This window comes from Grus americana, chromosome 3 (assembly GCF_028858705.1).
Source record: "Grus americana isolate bGruAme1 chromosome 3, bGruAme1.mat, whole genome shotgun sequence".
Classification (NCBI taxonomy): Eukaryota; Metazoa; Chordata; class Aves; order Gruiformes; family Gruidae; genus Grus; species Grus americana.
Genome location: NC_072854.1, coordinates 8078289 through 8096973, shown reverse-complemented (window position 1 = coordinate 8096973; position 18685 = coordinate 8078289). Strand labels below are relative to the sequence as shown.

At 41.7% G+C, this 18685-nt stretch overlaps 1 protein-coding gene across 8 annotated transcripts in view; it reads right to left on the bottom strand.

Annotated features, from left to right (window-relative positions):
• Nucleotides 1–18685, bottom strand: part of ITSN2 (intersectin 2) — an 83806-nt gene that overhangs the window by 1519 nt on the left and 63602 nt on the right. For 7 of the 8 annotated variants that reach the window (XM_054822571.1, XM_054822573.1, XM_054822576.1 and 4 more), the window contains 10 exons: nt 6771–6892; nt 5903–6009; nt 5081–5264; nt 4116–4214; nt 3775–3942; nt 2705–2917; nt 1881–2002; nt 1250–1332; nt 1006–1089; nt 730–903 (listed from right to left, as the gene is read on the bottom strand). In XM_054822571.1, the coding sequence (XP_054678546.1) occupies nt 730–903; nt 1006–1089; nt 1250–1332; nt 1881–2002; nt 2705–2917; nt 3775–3942; nt 4116–4214; nt 5081–5264; nt 5903–6009; nt 6771–6892 (1356 nt within the window). Of the gene's footprint in view, nt 1–729; nt 904–1005; nt 1090–1249; nt 1333–1880; nt 2003–2704; nt 2918–3774; nt 3943–4115; nt 4215–5080; nt 5265–5902; nt 6010–6770; nt 6893–11245; nt 14911–18685 lie in introns of those variants that run through there. The other variant, XM_054822578.1, reaches the window with a different exon arrangement.

Below are 18685 nucleotides of genomic sequence, written 5' to 3'. Positions count from 1 at the left end.
TCAGCCAACTTTTAATTAGGCTTACGTGTCATTCTTTTCACAAGAACAACGACCTTGAACAACAACTGCCACTCATAGATTTACAGTCCTGTTCAGAAATTATACACGCTCTGTAGACATTTCATATATAAACATCTTTGTGTGTGTGTGTGCGTGCATGCATTCAAAAGTTGACCGTGAATGGGAAACCACCGGACTCAGCTGTCCAATGGGGAGAAGCAAAGTCACGTTACCTCACAGGAGAAAAGACTGAGCTATAGTTACACACAGGGCAACTCGAGTCAAGGCAGTACCTTGCAAATCTGAAATAATCAACTGTGTGTCAGAGCCCTGAAAAAGCACTTAACCTTTTAAAGAGTACTAGAAGCTACCGACTGCCAAAACGTGTTTGGTTTCCAGGCAAAAAAATAAAGCTTATCAAGCTGTTGCTGTGCAAATATAACCTAGCACGTTAATTTGGGGCATCGCCTCTAGTGAGAGAGAACAGCTTCTCTGTCTCAAAATAATCATTCTATGTCTGATACAAAAGCCAGACTAGGATCAAATCTGCCTGCCCTAAGCTCTTGGCTCTGGAGGGCTACTGACCCTCTTGAGCGAGGAGGCATTGTTCTTACACAACATTTCTCAGGAAGCAATCGCACCCACAGGCTCTTGGAACTGCTGGTGAGGAACTGTGTAAGCCAAGTCACAAAAAAGCATTCTTTTCCTAAAACACATGTTCACACTTACCATCGGGTGAAAACTGATCTCTGTCAAACATGGTGATACACAGGACATCCTGATACAGATCCTTAATGAAGAATTGGCAGTTGAAGTTCCACTTGGGGTTCAGGGTGTCCTGCAGAGTCCTTGTAGTGTAGCTCTGAGAGCCCATGCTGATTTCACAATATGGGTTGCTCTTCCCTAAGCACAGAACAAGCAGTGAAACACCTGGGCAGTGCAGACACCTCTCGCCTCGTCCGGAGGCTGCTTGGACACACATCAGTGCTGCTTTCCTTCACTTACCATTGGGCTTACAGGCCTTTAGCTCTGTTGCTTCAATCACATGCACCATCAAGCGTCCTATTCCTGAGGTCTTCTGTGAGCGAGCTGGGAACAAGGAAGTCAGAAATAAATGGATTGGTTGCAACTGTAAGAACTGGCAATAGATCTGAGGAGAGAGATCCTACACAAACATTGGCATCCTCCAGAAAAGGCCCTGCCCACGTGTCCAGGTGGATGAGAGGGAAATACAGAACTTGGAAGGTACCTTGATAAGCCTTTTCACGTTTCTTCTTCTCAGTTTCAATGTACTGCTCTGATGCTGCTTTGATTTTCTGGACCCAGGCAGTGCTGCAAAGAGAAATCCCTATGGTCAGGGTCATACTGCAGGCAGGAAATTCCTCAGTATCAGCGATTCTGCCCCAAACTCTTTTGCCATTTTTTTACCCACTGGGTTTCAGAGGCATCACGAATCAAGTTAGTTGAAGGACTAAAGTGATGGAGTTTTCGGATTTAATTTTACGCGACACTTCCACATCAGCCTAAATAAATGGCAGTGGAGCTGCTGTTTCATTAAAGACTTCTGGGTCACATTAAAGACTGACCAGGACTGGGGAAGAACCTATGGGATGCGGGACTTTGGAGCCCTAAACTATTCTTCTATACAACAGTAACATCGAGGAGCAGTAGATGTGTCTGGATTCCACTGCAAGAGCTCCCGCACAAGCAGAACAAAATCAGAGAAAACTTGTAATTCAAATGAGAGTCAAGTGAGTTTATTTCCTGACTGAAAGACTAAACCGTGTTCTTGAACTCCGAGACCCCCATGTCTGCTCACTGGAAACAGCCTACAGCCATATCAACAAGTTTAAGTTCAGATCTGCATTTTCACTACTCACCGCTCATTAATGTTGTCAGTTTTAAGTGTGTAAACTCTGTCAATGTGTGATATGTGGAAAACTGGCTCATCACTTGAAGGGTCTGTGGGCAGTTTCACTAGGACTTCATTAAGGAAAACAGGCTGAAAGAAAAGCAAACATCACTGTGGCAGCATCACCCTGACAACAAGTGGAAACTCTGCGAGGATGCATTGTTTTACTGTAGGGGAAATGGAAGTTGTAGGACACAGGACAAACAATCAGATCACCGATGTAAGAAAGGACTGAGAGAAAAACTACTCTGGCGACACACCCTGTTCTGATGAAGCTTTTGAAAGGGGCAGGACTGCGTAAGCGGAGCTGCTGCGTGGAGCTTGGAAATCCTGGGAATCTCTCAGGTCAGAAAGCAGCACTGATACTCAAACTTATCTCCCCAACTCCACTATCTTGAGAACATGCACTGTGTGGACACAGAGACTAAAGTTTTGTACCTTTTACTGTTTTCTAAAGAAGGACAGGTATTTTCTTGTGGATGCAGGAACTTATGCAAACTTAATCAAGGCTCCTGCTTCTGAACATCCCACTCAGCTGCTCAGGCACGATGCTATTTCTGCCCTCTCACCCCAAAGTGGACAGAAGTGTTTATTAAACCAAGACAGAGGACTGTCCTTTTCCGGGGACTAAGCCAATGGCATTCATGCATGTTGGCTGCCAGCACGCGCCCTTATGACAGCAAACGATCAGATGGGGCCAGACAGCTAATCCCAGCAGGGAGAACAGCATTCCTCATCAGTAGTCAGGTCCCACTGTGTCAACATGACCACGGAGCACCTTGGTTCACTCACCATTTTGTACATTTTGAACTGGGAGTTGGATTTGGGGCTGAACAGTTTATCGGAGCCAGAAGAAACAAACTGTTTAACCATGTAGGTGAGCAGGAGGAAGTCATTGAACAGGAAGCCGTACAGCTCCTTACTGCTTTTGGCCTTGTACAGCTTGCCACTGTGCAGGAGCTTCCGTGGTCCCAAGCAGTTTGTGAGGGAGTTGAACACCGGTTGCTAGGAGAGACAAAACCCATTAGTAGCAGCAAGTTATTGCAGGCGTCAGTTCCTGCTCCTCTTCACAGTGGAGATTGCTCAAGCTGCTCAAAATGCTCTTCTGTTTTGTTTAATGAGTTTAGTTACAAATGAAGAGAAGGGAAATGGTTTATGATCTGCCATGGTATCAGCACTACTCCCAGCTTAAAGTAGATTTAAGCCTTACCAGCAACATACACATGGGTCTGACTGGATGAAGGCATTTATCTCATGGCCACTTTTCTGTTGTCCAGAAGCTGTGTTTAAGAACCTGCAGAGTCTGCAGTCAGATCACCTCTTAGGGGTGCACGATTAGGTGGTAGAACTAGGACAGACCTTCTGGGCCTGCCAAGCCCCGGTTCCTTATGCAGCCAGTAGAGAACTGTCACAACACCTCATTGTAAGGCTGACCTGAAAGCTATAGGAGCCTGAACCTCACACGCCTTTGAGGATCTGGCAGTGAGGGCTTCTGTGCCCCTTCTGCATGAAGGAAAACCCTGGGAAACAAACACTAAGTGAAACTCCAGGTAGTAAGGCCTGACTTAACCCAGCGGCAGCACAAGCAGAACTTCAGAGATGGGAGTATTTCTGTTCATTTAACTGTTTAAATGGTACCAGTTTTAAGGTGATAAACTGAGATTTCTCCACTGCCAAAATCATGCAAAACCAAGGGCTCATCACATTATGGCTGCAAGCAGAATTTAATACAAACTTCTCCACCCAGAGCTGAGCAGTGGATCATGTTCCAATAATGGATGCGAGCAAGTACCCCCCATCCCCCCGGCCTTTCTGAAATGACTCAGAAAAGTCTCTGCTGTACAGCGTATCAACGCAGCTACCTCAGCAAGACCTTCGCACTGGACGTGGGACTGTATCCATTCTAGCCTGTCTGAGTTCTCTTTCTCTCGCACCCCTTCGTTAACTTGAGAGCACAGCTCCTCCGCACGCTCCAAGGCAAGCTTGAGGTTACTGTGATCGGGGTGATTTTCTGGAGTGTTCTCTAGAATCTGGTATGGATCAAAAAGGGGAGAAAACAAGTTAAAACCAGAGGTAAACACAGGTACTACTTCTCTGCACTCTCAGAGAAACCCCCATAAAGGAGCATGGCTTTTTTTTGGCTTTTGCTATCGAGATCAAACTCAAAAGCATTCACCAACAAAACCTTGCTTAGAGTACTCACACTTTTTATAAGCAGAGGGTAGCGGGTTATTCTTTGCATAGGTTTCAGGAGGAAACTGGAGAGGGGCATTCCTTTGCAGCGAGGGTCCAAGGCAAGTTTCTATGGTGCAACCCAGAGATTTAACAGAGACATTGCATTACTCATCAAGAAACAGTTGCCTCACTGCTCTGAATACTGTCTGATCAGATTCATTTTTCCAGGCATTCCAAGAAATCTTAGATTTTTTGGTAAGCAAATAGTACTTGTATGTAGAACAAACAGGAAAGCTGGCGCTGTCATTGTACTCAGATGCTTTGCCAGCATAACCCATAGGATCATTGTTCATGCAGAATCCCTACATTGAAAAGCATTCCAGCTTTTATTTTGACATTTCAAGCTCCACTCAGGTTGGAAAAAAACAAAGTGATGAAAGAAACAAACTCCTGATGTCAACAGTTCTGGCGTTTCTCCTTTTGTGGCCTCACAGACACCACATCAGCTGCGGTATGGCAGCAATTCCCTATTTATTTCTGCAGTGTGCCTGTCCGTGACGCTCACGGCACACCTCTGGCCCTGGCTGCAACCCCACCGTTCTGACCCACTGTATGCCACACTAAATTACAAGCGCAGTCAGAACAACAGCTTTTTTATTTCAACTCCACAGACTCTTACCCCTTCTGACACCATGAATTTTTGGGAAGGTGCAGACACCGGCACTGTAGTTTTGTGGGGTTATCATTGCACTGAAGTAACGAGCAATGGAATGGGAAATGGAGTAATAAATTAGCTAGAGAGAAAGACAGGTATATAAATAAAAAGCACACATGATGTTAACTATGGTCATCATATAAATTACTCCTTGGAAGGTTCTTAGCTACTTTTGCAAGATTTTACTCTTCTGCGTTATTCTGATCTGGTCGCTGCTGGTTAAATGGGCTCCTGTCATTAAGGAAAGGAGAAGGCACAAAAGCTACTGAATAAGATACCTTTAAGTAGTCTTTGAAATCAGCATCTTCATCAGTTTTCTGCTGCAGCAATGAAGCTCCGTTAAGCTGGCAGCTGCAGAACCGAATGTAGGCCTGCATGTGAGAGAGCTCTGCTGCTAAGATGTCCCCAATCATCTGCACTGGCATTTTTTCTCCTCCTGTTTTCTTACGTACTCGCAAGGCTCTGAAGAGGAAAGAAATCACCATCCAACTTTGCTGCCAAGTCTGTGAGGCCGAAATCAAGATCCTTACACCATCCATCCCTGAAAGGACGCAGGCCTGCGAGGTGAATTCCCTTAGGCAGCATGGGTGCTTCCAGGCAGTGCAGGGTCCAGCCTGAACCCCCAGGAAGTCACCGGCACGACACGCTGAGCTGAACAATCTGCCTGATAGGGTCTGTGGGACTGAGACTCTCCTTTGAGGTTTCTGGGACAATTGGCATCAATTTCTACATTCAACCAGCATCCCGTTTCAAGGAATTATTAGCCACTTTGTCTCTCCAAAGTTTATTTTCAGAGAATAGAAGGTTGCTTTGCAGAAAACTGGGAAGAAGCCTCCCATGCACGTGCTTTTGTGTAGGCTCTATTTCTGAGGTATTATCACAAATACGCATCTGTTCTTGCTGTTTATTCCCCTCTCTCTCCTAACAACTCCCTCTTTGTGAGGTAGTCTGAATGCATTTAGCTGTTCCAAATGCACGCATGCATAGCAAATAACCAGCAAGGACAGAAATATTTACCGTAAAACCAGAAAACTTCCTGCGGAAAGGAACAAGAGAATAAAGATGAACAGGAAAACTTAAAAATGCAAGTAAGTACTCACTTCAATAACTTTGTATTTGACATGATGAGTTCCTTCCAGTTAATAAAGATCAGCCCCATTTCTCCTTCTGTGAGACAGCCTGAATCAGCCATCGGTTTTTGGAAAACCTGCAGTCAAAAGATCAGAAAGGTGAGCAATTCTTCAGAGACAAAAGCAGCTCAGCCTCCTGTTTAGCCTAGCAGTGATTTTGCTTTTTTTGAATGCTCAGTGTCCAACTTCTCAGGAGAAGTTAAAAGCAATTCCTTACTTGCACTTGTGACAGCTGCTGCTGCGTGTGATCTCATTCTGACATCAGCATCACCATTTGTGAAGCAGGAACAAGCACTGGGACCTGCAGGTTGACTGTTCAGCAGAACATTCCCAAGATTTCGGAGTCAATTGCTACACAAATTACACTTACGCATCACACTTGACCTCTCTATGTAGAACATCTGTGTGGTGAAGTATGATGCCGAAGATCACCTAATGCTGGCCAGTTCCTGCCCTGCCTAGTGAAGTGGTCTTGCTTCCAGAAATAAAATCTGAGACTAAGGCAGATGATAAATTTTTACGGTGCTTATACAGCTTCTGTCATGAGCCTGTGCAGCTTTGCCAGACACCCCGGCCCAGCCCAACATCTCTACACTGAGCCCAAACACCTAAGAACGGGATTTGGAAAACAGGAAGGTCCTTGTTAGGCGATGACTTTCACAACATGATGTTTTTGCTGGGTGGACAACCATTAACATTCACTAGAAAGGGAGGTGCTGACACAACCTCACTTTCTTTCTCTAGCATTTCACAATTTGTATGAATCCCTTTATTGTCGTTATTCAGTAGGACAGAGGTGTTCTTTTTCCAAATGCATTTCACATCCAAGACATCTCACCTCTAAGACAAGCTGAAGATCGTCCATATACCTTTCTTCCGTCTGAATGAGTTCATGAATGTAGCCCTGCCTTTTCCTTTCCATCGGTTGCATAGTGTCAAGGCTTTGGAGATCGGCACACCCTGCGAGAAGTAAGCCAGCAGTTTAGGTCCCGCTCAGGCCATCAGATTGATGAATTAACAAAATTGCATCAACATACACCAGGCTACGGCTCAGACTATATACACAGTGGTTCTCTTTAAAAACCCTGTTCACAGCAGCAGCAGGTTTTGAGTGATGTAGTGATCGATTCCTCCTTTACATCATTTTTTAGTCTGTCACCTTTTTATTTCTTCAAACATCCCTTGTTCTTGCACTGTGATGCAGAAAAGAATTCCTGACTTCCTGCCACTCCATTTGTCTCATGATTTTTCTCATCTCTTCTCCTTTTCTGCCATACTGTTTTAAAACTCTGATTTTCTCTTACCTTACGCAACATCTTTTGTGAGACAAAGTCATCTAGAATGTGTCTGGGTCTGACTTATGACATTGCACCTTTACTCTCCACCCCATTTCTGAAGTACTCTGCCTTGGTTACTAACCGATGATACAAACCACCAGTACAAATTTGTAAAGTTATAATGCATCACATTATAGTTGTGTAACTTCATAGTTGCACAACTTTTCTTCTCTGTTTAGAAACAAAATGAGCCTGAAATATGTTGAATTATTTTTATGCATCAAGTATGAGTAAATAAAGTCATGCACAGGAACACATGGACATTCAATGACACAAACCCCAAGTTTTCTGTAGTAACATGCACACCCTACAGCTTCACACTGCTTTTTCTCTACTGTTACATGTTAGTAAGCATGCAAACAATGTTTGAAATTTAGTAACCAGATCAAAAACTGGAAAAAACAAAGCGGTGTATATGTTTAGATGGGTAAAGGAGAGCACAGAAACTCAAACTCTGATCCCTCTGATCACACGCTAGCAGAGTACTGCAAAGTAGCAGGGCAGGGGGAAATAAAGAAAAAATTGCAGAGTGCTTGAGAACATACATCGATCACTTGACGTGATGGCATCAGATTTTAATGCAACGTGAACTGTGGATTTTGCAGGATAGCAGAAAGGACATCGCAGAGACTCATTTAGATCCGGCATTTCTAGAGGAACGATACTTTTTGAAAGTTTACAAGTGTTGTGAAAGGCAGCGTGACCGACAGCACTAAGGGCTGCATCTCCCCTGTCCCCTAACACATATGGACACCGGAATTTGACTTTATTCTATTCACGGCCAACGTATCCATCTGTTTATGGGAAGGCTGCTCTAAATACTGAAATGAAAATGAGTTAGTAATAAATTTGGGGAAGGGGGGAAGGAAGCAAGAAACACTGAACATTTGGCTAAACTTGTGACAGTGGCCTAATGGGAACCTCATCGGCTTGTGCACTTCCTGCTGGACAGGCATCAAGCTGCTTTGAAGGAGCAGCGCCCTTCAGCAAAAGAGAAACTCTTGATAATGAAGTTTTATTATATCATTCAAAGTATTTTAACAGGGAAACCCTTTGACCAACACAATGAAGTGAAACAGTAAAGGCAATAGCCAGATTTAAAATCAGGACCTGTCAGTTCTGTTTTGTACCCCCAAGGAGGATCACAGATCTTAAGCCTTCTGACAAGATTTGAAAAAAATGCCACTTTTTCTGAAAAGATCTGGGATTGCAGCTCTTTTGATCGTGCAGAATGCTGCTTCTGGCCTTGGTTATTCCTGAAGTTACAATGAGGCCAAAATTAGATGAGAAAAAGGAGTTAAGTTGCAGATCAAAGTGATTCCTGTGAAGTTTGGTATCTCAGTCCATCGTGTGTGCTACTTCTGGATTCTAGCATCATTCTTTAGTCTGTACATGACTGAGCTTAAGCCTACTTGGTTCCTAAGACATGAAATTTTAGGATAATCAAGGGCTTGCACAGTAACCAGGCTTTATTTGTCGAGATTTGGAAGTCTCAGCTTTGACCACGTGATTCTCTTTTCTGCAGCGAGGTACACTCCTGCAACAAGAGCAGGGACGGACTGAAGTTCCTGTTTGCTCATATCGCAGCTGTTACAACAACCCACACGCCTGGATTTGTGTCTGTCCCATGCTGTCTGCTTAAAGTCGAAGCAAACACTGGAAGGAAAACAGGCGGGTTTTTATGCAGCTAAAATAGATTTGATTTATTTTCTTGTTATCAGAAACAAAAATGCAGTTAAATTAACTGGCTCCTGCACTACCCTTGTATTTACACTGTCATTTTTTGGGACGAACAGATGAGTGCTGGTTTATATTTAAATAAGAACTAGTGAAAGCACCCCAAATTTTGATGGATCTGATCATACTGGCATAAAAACATAGTACACAATCCAGACATCCGATTTGAGAGGGCTAATTCAGGCATTTGGATCCGAAGGGAAGAAAGGCTGACGAGACAGAGAATAAAACAACCTGCCTAGTGCATCTGCCAAAGTTTTCCCAAGGAGGCCATAGCAACTCCTGGCCTCACTGGTACGGAAAGGGCGGACCTGCATCTCTACCATTCTCCTCCCATGTTCCTGTTCCCTCTTTTCCCTGCATCAGTTCTGGCACTTCTCTGACTCCCAGCTCACACCCTGGCAGCAAATGAATCCCAAGGGGGGAAAAGAAAACAGTAGTTTTCTGCTAGTTTAGCGGCCAGGAATGCGCATGGAAGCAGTAAAACTGCCTTTTTTGGCAGCAGAAAGCTGTTGGTTTGGCTTCTGTCTTGCAAAGCTTCATCCCAAGCTCCCCATACAGCTAAGGAAAAGCAGTGAGATTTTTGGGAGTGCCTGCAGAGGGGAATCTCAGCTCTCTCTGTTGACTAGATAGGAGGTTCACATTACCTTTGGAGGGCAAACCAGCCTACCTCTTCCACTGAGAGCTGTTCGGACAGTCTGGGGCAGGATCTGGCTTGCTCCCTCTGAGAACCACATCTAATGGAACAAGCAGTGAGTGCCTGGCACCCTTGAAACTTCGGGCACAGCAACAGAGCAATGCCTACTACAGCTGTGGTACCTTGTGGGATAAATCCTGCTCTCCAAGACGAGGAAACAGCTGTCTCACATGGGCAGGGTAAAACAAGCTGGAGAGATTCTAAACAGGAAGTCCCAGTCTCTGAAGTTATGGTTAAAATTATACTTCCCTCTCCAAATATACCTGAGCAAGAAATACTTTCTTCCTGTTAACATAACTAACCCTGCATGAAAAACTACCAAGTTTCACAGTCCAAAGATGTTTTACGCTGCAGGAGATTCAAATGCCTGAAAAACACAGTGGGCTGGGGGAGAAAACATTTCCATTTACTGATATATTTTGGATTTGAGAACGTACAAGGGGAAGAATGACACCTTCTAAAGAAAAGAAATCCTCCAATGAAAGACGAACAAGACCTATCAAAATTTAAAAAAAAAAAAATCCATTTTTTTCTTTGTTGAAAAAGGTGAAGTGAATTAAAATTCTTCACCTAAAAATTCCAGAGACCTGAGGTAAATAAAAGAGACGGATAAAAGGCTTTCAGAGATACCCCGATCTGCTGGGGCACCGAGTGCTTTGTCCCCTTCCCCGGTGACCTTCCTCACTCAACGAACAATGAAAAAAACACATTAAAAATGACAGCTCTGGAGAGACATCTTATGCCTCAAACACGAGCTCAAGCACTTGCCTTGAAGGATCTATCTATACCAGAGGCATCACTGCTTTGGGTCACCAGTGAAGACTATTTAGGGGTAGAGGTGGCCTATATAAATTGCATTTGTAAGGAAATAGCTTGGTTTGTTTAGGGTTGGGGGGGGGATTTAGGAGTGTGGGGTTTTTTGTTGGGTTTGGGGTGGGGTTTTTTTTTGTTTTGATTTATTTTTTAGCTCAAGCCAGTTGATATGCCTGGAAAAAGCAGATAAGTGGGGTTTGGTTTTTTTTTTTTTTTGCCTGTATTAGCCTGCCTCTATTTTCCCAGGCTACCATAGAAAGACTGCATCTCACCTTAAGTACCATGGGCTGGTATTAAAACAGTCCCTCTAGCACAGCCAGAGAACAGACAGATGGTACCATGGGACATCACCCATGGCCATTTTACACACGTAACGGTAATTTACTTGCAACGTACTCCTGTCACTGCCTGTAGCTGTCAGCAGCCTCTGTGCCTACTGAAACCTGTGCAAGAAGCTAATCCAAGAAATTTGCTGCCAAGGGAAGGCTGGTTTTCGTCAGGCCCTGGGAAGCATAATAAGAACATTTATCCAATCTCCCCTAATCAGTAAACACAGTATACTCTGTGCTACAACAGAAGAAATTTATAATTCAATTTTCAAGAGGTAAAAAGCAAAATTAAGTCACTCCGTCACAGAGCCAGGTAACATAACGCTCATACCAAGCTATTCAGATGGGAAAAAATCCTCCCCGGATAGACAAAAAAAACCACAACAGACAAACTAGATCCGTTCATGTGTCCCTTTAATAAAATACATTTGCATAGTTATCTTACAACTTTGTTTAAAAACAAAGATGAACAATTGCCTCATGCTAAGCTTAGCCTGCATTTGCATGTCTTAACAATCATCCCCAAACATTAATACTCTAGCTTGAGAAGAACAACAAAAGATATTTTAAGGCAGCACACACCATTACGTAGCAGTTTTATTAGTTCATTACATTGAAGTAGCATGACCCTGTAGCAGCTCCCAACACTACTACAGGCCAAGGTTTGTCGGCATTCCTACGAGCAGACTTATTTACAGGTGTTTTCAACCTGACTCAAGAAAATCACACAGGGATACAATCTGACCAAGCATCGAGATGACACAAATATTCAGTGACTGGTAGGAGACGTTTCAATTATTAGCGTGTAAGTTTTTTGATGGAGCTTTATGCCTTCTGCACTCCTAACTGTAACATTAGTAACGCTGACATTACGATAGCGCTTTGTATGCTTTCACAGCCCATCATGAGCACCGACTACTCACGCACCCCAGCCCCGCAAATGGGTCTCAGTGGTGGCACAAGACTTTCCTGCAGGGATCCGATTGCTGGATCGGGAACTCGGCTCTGTAACTAAGCTTTTGTAAAACTACACTTTTGTAGGTTGTTAGTCTGTTATGCAAACTAGACAGTTACAAAATTAGGAAGTGTTTCAGTACCTGGTCTCGTGCATTTACAGCATCGTTTACGTTCTTACCCCCAATTACACCATGGCCCCTATTCTCTGCTGGCCCAAAGGAAACAATATTAAGCAAGTACTACGCTGCAGGCAGCGTCATAATTTGCTTTCCTGGTTCGCTTCAGTTTTAACTGTTAACCTTGTGTGGCTCTGAGCAACCTTTAGACTCTCAGCTCTTCACTGGGGACCACCAGTTCAACAAATAACTATTTTCCACCTTGTCTTTAGTTCCAAAGCCAACCTTTTTCATCCAAATAAGGGATGAACGCATCAATGCTAGTTTTACTCGGCTGGCTGGGATGACAACCGAACCCAACTCTATGGACTTTTATCAACAAGGGGATGGATTGCACACAACCAGAGAAAAAGTAACATATTTGAAAGAAAAAGTCTGATTTAAACCCAGCTTCTATTAGCTACACCTCTTCAGTGATACAGAACATTATTTTAAAATAATTTTGCCTTAAATACATCCTCAGCAGAGTCTTTCCTATCAATGATCTGATGTATTTATACAATTCCCTCTGCACCAGCGTGGGAAGGAGAGCAGAGCTCTCGGGATTGTGCTTCAACTCTGTTAGGCAGGCTTTTGCAGCAGAGATAAATACTGAACGCAGAGACTACGTCTCTTTCAATCAGCATTATTAGGGTATATTATTATCTTTGTTATTACAGTTAGAGAATTTAGAGTGTGCTCGGATAACACTGAAACATGGAAAGGTAACTGTGAAACGCCAAAATGCTTCATTTCAATACTCATCAGTTCTAACTGAGGGGCAGCTGTTTCAATACTTATCAATGCTCATATCTATGTACCCAACTATATATTTCACACTACTTGTGTGAAACTTTTACCTAATACTACCCTAATGGGCAATTATACCAGTTAACAAATGGGTAGAATGCCAGCTGGTTTTGGAAAATGCCGTGTAACTATTTCCTAGGACATCCCAGATAGGATGTGAAGTTGTTTTTCATTTTTTTCAAAGACAGTTAGTATGAATTTGGCATTCAAGGAAAGCTGTCACTGACAAACAAGTCAGTTTGGCTCAAATCCCACAGGTTAACAGTGCCTTTTAGAAATGGGAAAATTTATAAGATCATCTAATTATCAGACCACAGTAAGTGACTGCTTGATGTAGCACAACACACTTCAGCCTGTATTGAACAGGCTTTCAAAGTCAGAAATTCGGAGAAGGCAATTCAGGGTGATTAGCATATTTTAGTAGAAGTACTTAAAATGTAGTTTCATAAGGAAATCAAGTTAGCTAGAATACTTGAGGAATTATCTAGCACATTATTTGCCTACGATAACATGATTTCATTCTATAGCAAAATAATGGTGTAGACAAAATACATCCAGAATAAAAATCCATTTGTAGTTTTATGTAGGCACATTGCTGTAGTCCGTATTGCACAAAAGATAAATCTCTGAACTAAAGGGCATATACACATTATTTGATCAAGCATATTAAACACATAACATCCCACTCTTTCTATAGAAATTTTGGAGAAAGGCTTTTAAATCTCTGCAATTGGACTAACCTTTTCCTGATAGTACCTTCACAACATTCATATATATATATATATATATAGAGAGAGAGAGAGAGAGTAAACAAACAGAGTTTTGTAAACATTTCTGATTGCATAAGTGACCTTTGCTGTTTCGTAACCAAGTTCAGGAAACCAACTAAATTAAATACCGTGTCTACTAGATCCCTCCTGTTGTTACAGGAGCACAGAAGTATTTAATCAGACAAGTAGTCTGCTATTAAGTTAATCCCTTTATTTGAAGGGGTATCAGGGTTATAGTCTGAAGTCCTGGTCCCTCCCTCCCCCCAAACTAATAACCAGGAGCACAGTTCCATTTTTAAACCCAAATGCTCTGCCTTCAGCTCCAGGTGTCTGTTAGTGTTTTTTTTCTGGCAATGTCTCTTTACTGAGGTTACCTCTATATTAGGCTGCTAATTTATTTAACAGAAAGAAGAGCAGCAGCTTTCAGATAGTACTTAAAGTCACTGCAGAGCATAGCCAGATAAAAACACTGTTCAGTACCGCTAACTATTTAATGAAGAAAAGGCTCTAGTAGCACAGAGGCTGTGTAAGTACTTACTGCAGTAACTAGTATGTGTTTGCTGTTTGCTAAAACTGAAAGCAAATACGAATTATTGGAATAAAGTATTTAAAGGAAGGAGGTTGTTTAGGGATAGGATGTATCGAGCCAGAACAACCTGAATTCCTGCTATAGTACTGCTGTGAAGGAAGAAAAAAATTAAAATATCCTCCACTCTATGCTTAACAGTTCTTTCCCCAGTTGAAAAGGGTATTAAAAGGCTGGATGGACTGCACCCGATCTAAACCTTAGATCTTGTAGCATGTTTGTAAATCACAGTGACTATGAGCAGCAGAGCCAGGTAGGGTTTGTTTTCTGGATGAGCCTTGTAGGCTGCCAATTTTAAACGCTCAATATGTAAGAGATTAAATCAAGTCCATTAGAACAGTAATCAGCGAACATTTTAATTCTGCAAAGTATGTACATTACAACATTAAAAGAACACAACTGCCCATTCAAAACAGCTCAGATAAACTGTGCAAATAGTGGGTCTTTGTGTGTCTGCAATCCCACCACGCAAATGATAACTTGATATGCATGCTAATGATCTACGATTATCAATACCAAAGAAAAATACTAAAGGAAACAAGAATGAACAGCAGTGAAAGCCACACAAAGACCCACTATCCTTTCTGCTTTTACAAATAAACTGTAACTGTAGATTATAAGAAAACCCACAAAAACCTAATTTCTTGACTGGATCTAACGTTCAAACGAAGCAAAAGGACTGTGTCAGAGATATGTGAGCAGGGCTGGCCACCCTGCCTCCACGCTACAGTCAAACTTGGATAGTGGGTCTCTGAGGTGCTTTCACACTGGAAGACAACATTGGGTCCTAAAAAAAACAAAAAAAAATGAAGGATAAAATGAACATAAATTTGAAGAGTGAAACATATGAGTTCTACGGACAAAGACAGAACAACACTGAAAAGGTCAGAAAGGAATGACTAACATTCAACTTTCTGAAAACAGACATCATGAGCTTCTACTCTTGCAATTTCATATTTATAAACACACAGTTTTAAGTACTTGTGACCAGCCATCACTGACTCTGAATAACTCTTGTAACCGATTCACTTGAAGGAAGTTTCTTCCCAAGGAAGACTTCTGTTATGTAGACTCAACAACGCAAGGTCAAGCCCTAAAGTGCTTTTTTAAAGGCAATGGCAAAATTCCCTGAGATTTCAACAAAGCCGGGATTTTTCTTTGTCTCTAGTAATATGAAGTAGGAAGTACCACACACCTTGTGGGTATTCTGGAGACTATTCCGCACCCTAGGATTTCAACCTGGAAGCTTTATCGAGCCTGACTGACATTCACCAACTAGTTGTCAAAATACAAAATGACTATGTCACCATGAACTAAGGGATTGATTTTTGTATTTGGTCCTTGGTGAAAGGGGTAAAATTCTGGAGCTATCAAGTAAAATCTTAGAATAAATTATTAATCTTTATGTGTAAAAAATGAATGTGGACCTGCAACATGCAACACCTCAAAGCCACTGATACCACGAACTCTTACTCCATAACCATAGAGAGAAGTTACTTGGCAATAACTAGAGAACTTCAAAATGTGTTGTCCATATATAGACACAGAAATGCACCTGCCATGAGCAAGTTCCAAAGTTGTTTTTCACTATGAACACCCTTGAAGCTCGTCAGCTTCATTCATTAGACAGTGGAGGACAAGAATTACTAATAATCTTTGTGCATGGAGATAATCTGGAAATACAGATCCTTGTTGTTGAAAGGACAGGACTTGCCTCATGTCTCTAAAGCATCACATCTACAAGTACGGTTTGAGGAGGAAAAAGTAGTTAGGTAAAATCTAGTGGTATTACTACAAACATCAAATTTGTACCTAAGGAAATTCACACCATGGTCATATGCATGTCAAGAACAGTCTGCAGAGAGAGGATCTGTTCGCAGTCTAACGAACTTTTGCCATGGCGCTGGCAGAAGGCAGAGCAGGCAGGTTTACATGGGGGAACGAGATGCTTATCAAGCTATGGGGACTACCTGGAGCTCATGTCTAAGCACCTGAAGGAGTAACTTAGATGCCTGAGGAACTGCAGCAATGCTGGGCTATGAAAAGAAAAGAGTAAACAGAAATAATAACTATACGTACATTAGAGTAGAAAGAACTGGTACAACATTCAGGTCTGTGAAAGACCAGTCTCACAAAGGGACATGAGATACCTCAGGTAAGATGAACTAGAAGCCTCTGCATACTGAGCATAGGTACGTCCACCAGGCTGAGTTGTCCAGCTCTTGGCAAGAACGTCTCCGAGAGATGAACAGATCTCTAACACTAAGAGACATCCAGCAACCAAGTATGCTGATATAGCTTGAGCATCTGTCTTGCCTCCACCTGAGATACGTAACCTGAATGGTTGAGCAAGCACTCAGCAAAGAACAGAAGATTATGCACATTCCTTTACTATATAGCTATTTATATTTTGAAACCTCATGCATATCTTACTTATTCTTTATGATGACTGCTGTGCAAACATTAGAATAAGGGCTAGTAAAATGTCATTAAAACATGAGTAAGTCTAACCATCACCAAGGTCACTGAGAGCACAAGTCTCAAGTATTCTGTGACGGCTGTATTTAAGAGACCTGTTGACAGACCTATGACACCCTTTATTGATTTTTTTTTTTCCCTTGCAGAGACCCTGTGCCAGGGTGTGCAGCTACACCAACAGGAAAAATGATCTTGTCAGCACAGCTTATTCCGTTCAGAGAGCTATTTCAGCAGCCTCAGAGAAGAAACATCTCACTGACCTAAGTTCCTTCTTTGCTAGGGAAATTTGCCATTACAGCTCTAACTAGTAAGTCCCAGGAAAAACTCTGGGTACAAAGGTGGTCCATATAACAGAGTTTAAATTTGAGGGAAAAGCAGAATTTTCCTAAGCTGCAGCCCTATTTGAGTAAACCAAATCTGCCTGCTCCCTTTCAAATACCATTACATTTGACTGTCTAGAAGAGACAGTGGGAGAAACTGCTGTTCAACAGAAACATTACAATACTCAGATTAACAATTCTTTGAAGCATAACAATGCATTTTTAAATTATATTCTGTCCTATCTCCAAGCTGGTCCCTAGAGGGCCACATCAATATTTCTGTGGGACAATTCCTTAGTGATTTCTCAAGAATACTAGTGACAGTTTCTACACTATATTTAAATAAAAGCAAAAAAATATTTTAAGGAAATCCAAACAAGTTTGACAGTTCAATCAGTACTTATGTAATATTTCTCTGGTTACAGAAGAATGGTTCAGCCCTAGCTTACTGCTAACACAACTTACTAGCTCAGACTTCACACCATATGAAAGCAGCCCAGCTGAAATCTGTGTAACGGTATTCGCACAATGCTGCGCTTAAGCTGACAAGCCATGCTGGTTTTGAGCAGGCTCTGGACTTTAAGCAGGATTTTTCCTGAAGTTTCCAAATGCAGATATTTTAATATCATGAAAAAGTGGCAAATCCCAGCACAAAACTGATATACAAACTATCTTATTTGAAATACTCAGAGAATTTTTTAATTTTTTTTAGAAAAATTAAATGTATTTTTCATTCACCGATAGGTGGATTTTGTTAATTAAGCATGAGTAGATCTGCTTCATAGCAAATAGACTATTTCTTAGATAAAAGTTTGACAACGACGTAAGATGACCTGGTGCACATCTGCTCATCTGACTGCCACTGGCTGACCTTTGTCAGTGCACTTTCAAAGGAAAATTCTGTTCACACAGCCACAATTTGATGTGGATGGAAATATTTTTACTCCACAACATTGAAATCTGAGAAAAAGACATCCTAATGACACATCAGCAAACAATGAGAAAAACTTAATTGTCACATCAAATGCTTCCAATTACAACTTGATCTCAGCAGTGCTTTTGTTGGAAATTAGCGGTATATGTAATCACCTTGCACTTACCACACTCACCTACGTAAGTCTAAGTGGAAACACATGTGGTGTGATAAGCTAGTATCTATCATTTTTGAGAATTCAGAAAGTTTTAATATGCAGCCAGAACCTCAATTTTATAGCCCATCTGGATTTAGTCTATGCTACTTCTTCAAAATTGAGATTTTTGTCTCTATTTAAACAAAAAACTAAAGGATCCAGTTAGTGGATCATTTAATGAAAAAGGATCATCAAAGGATCATTTTAATGATTTAGATATGCCTAACCAAAAGAATGTCAAGTTCAATCTAAATGCAGAAGTTTTTGTCATCACAGCCACACCAGCCAGAGGCATTAAAAAAAGTTAAAAAAATAAAATAAATATCAATGTGTTACAAAAATGTAAGCACATGTGTAATTTAGCTAAAAAGAAAACCTCAAGAATGGTGCATACTGTATTTTGCCCAGGTACTCTAAGAAGCTACCCAGGGAAAATCTTTTAATTTTCCAGTCCAAGCTGTATCTTCATTACCGAGTTTGTGAATTCTTCTGTAAGACAACAACTCCACTGAACAAATCTTAAGTGCAAACTGGTCCTACACACTAGCTATAGGCTAGTAAGAGTCTACCTCAACCAGACTTCTGGATGCATGTTTTTACACTGAGAAAAGTACAAACAATGCCTAGGGAAAAA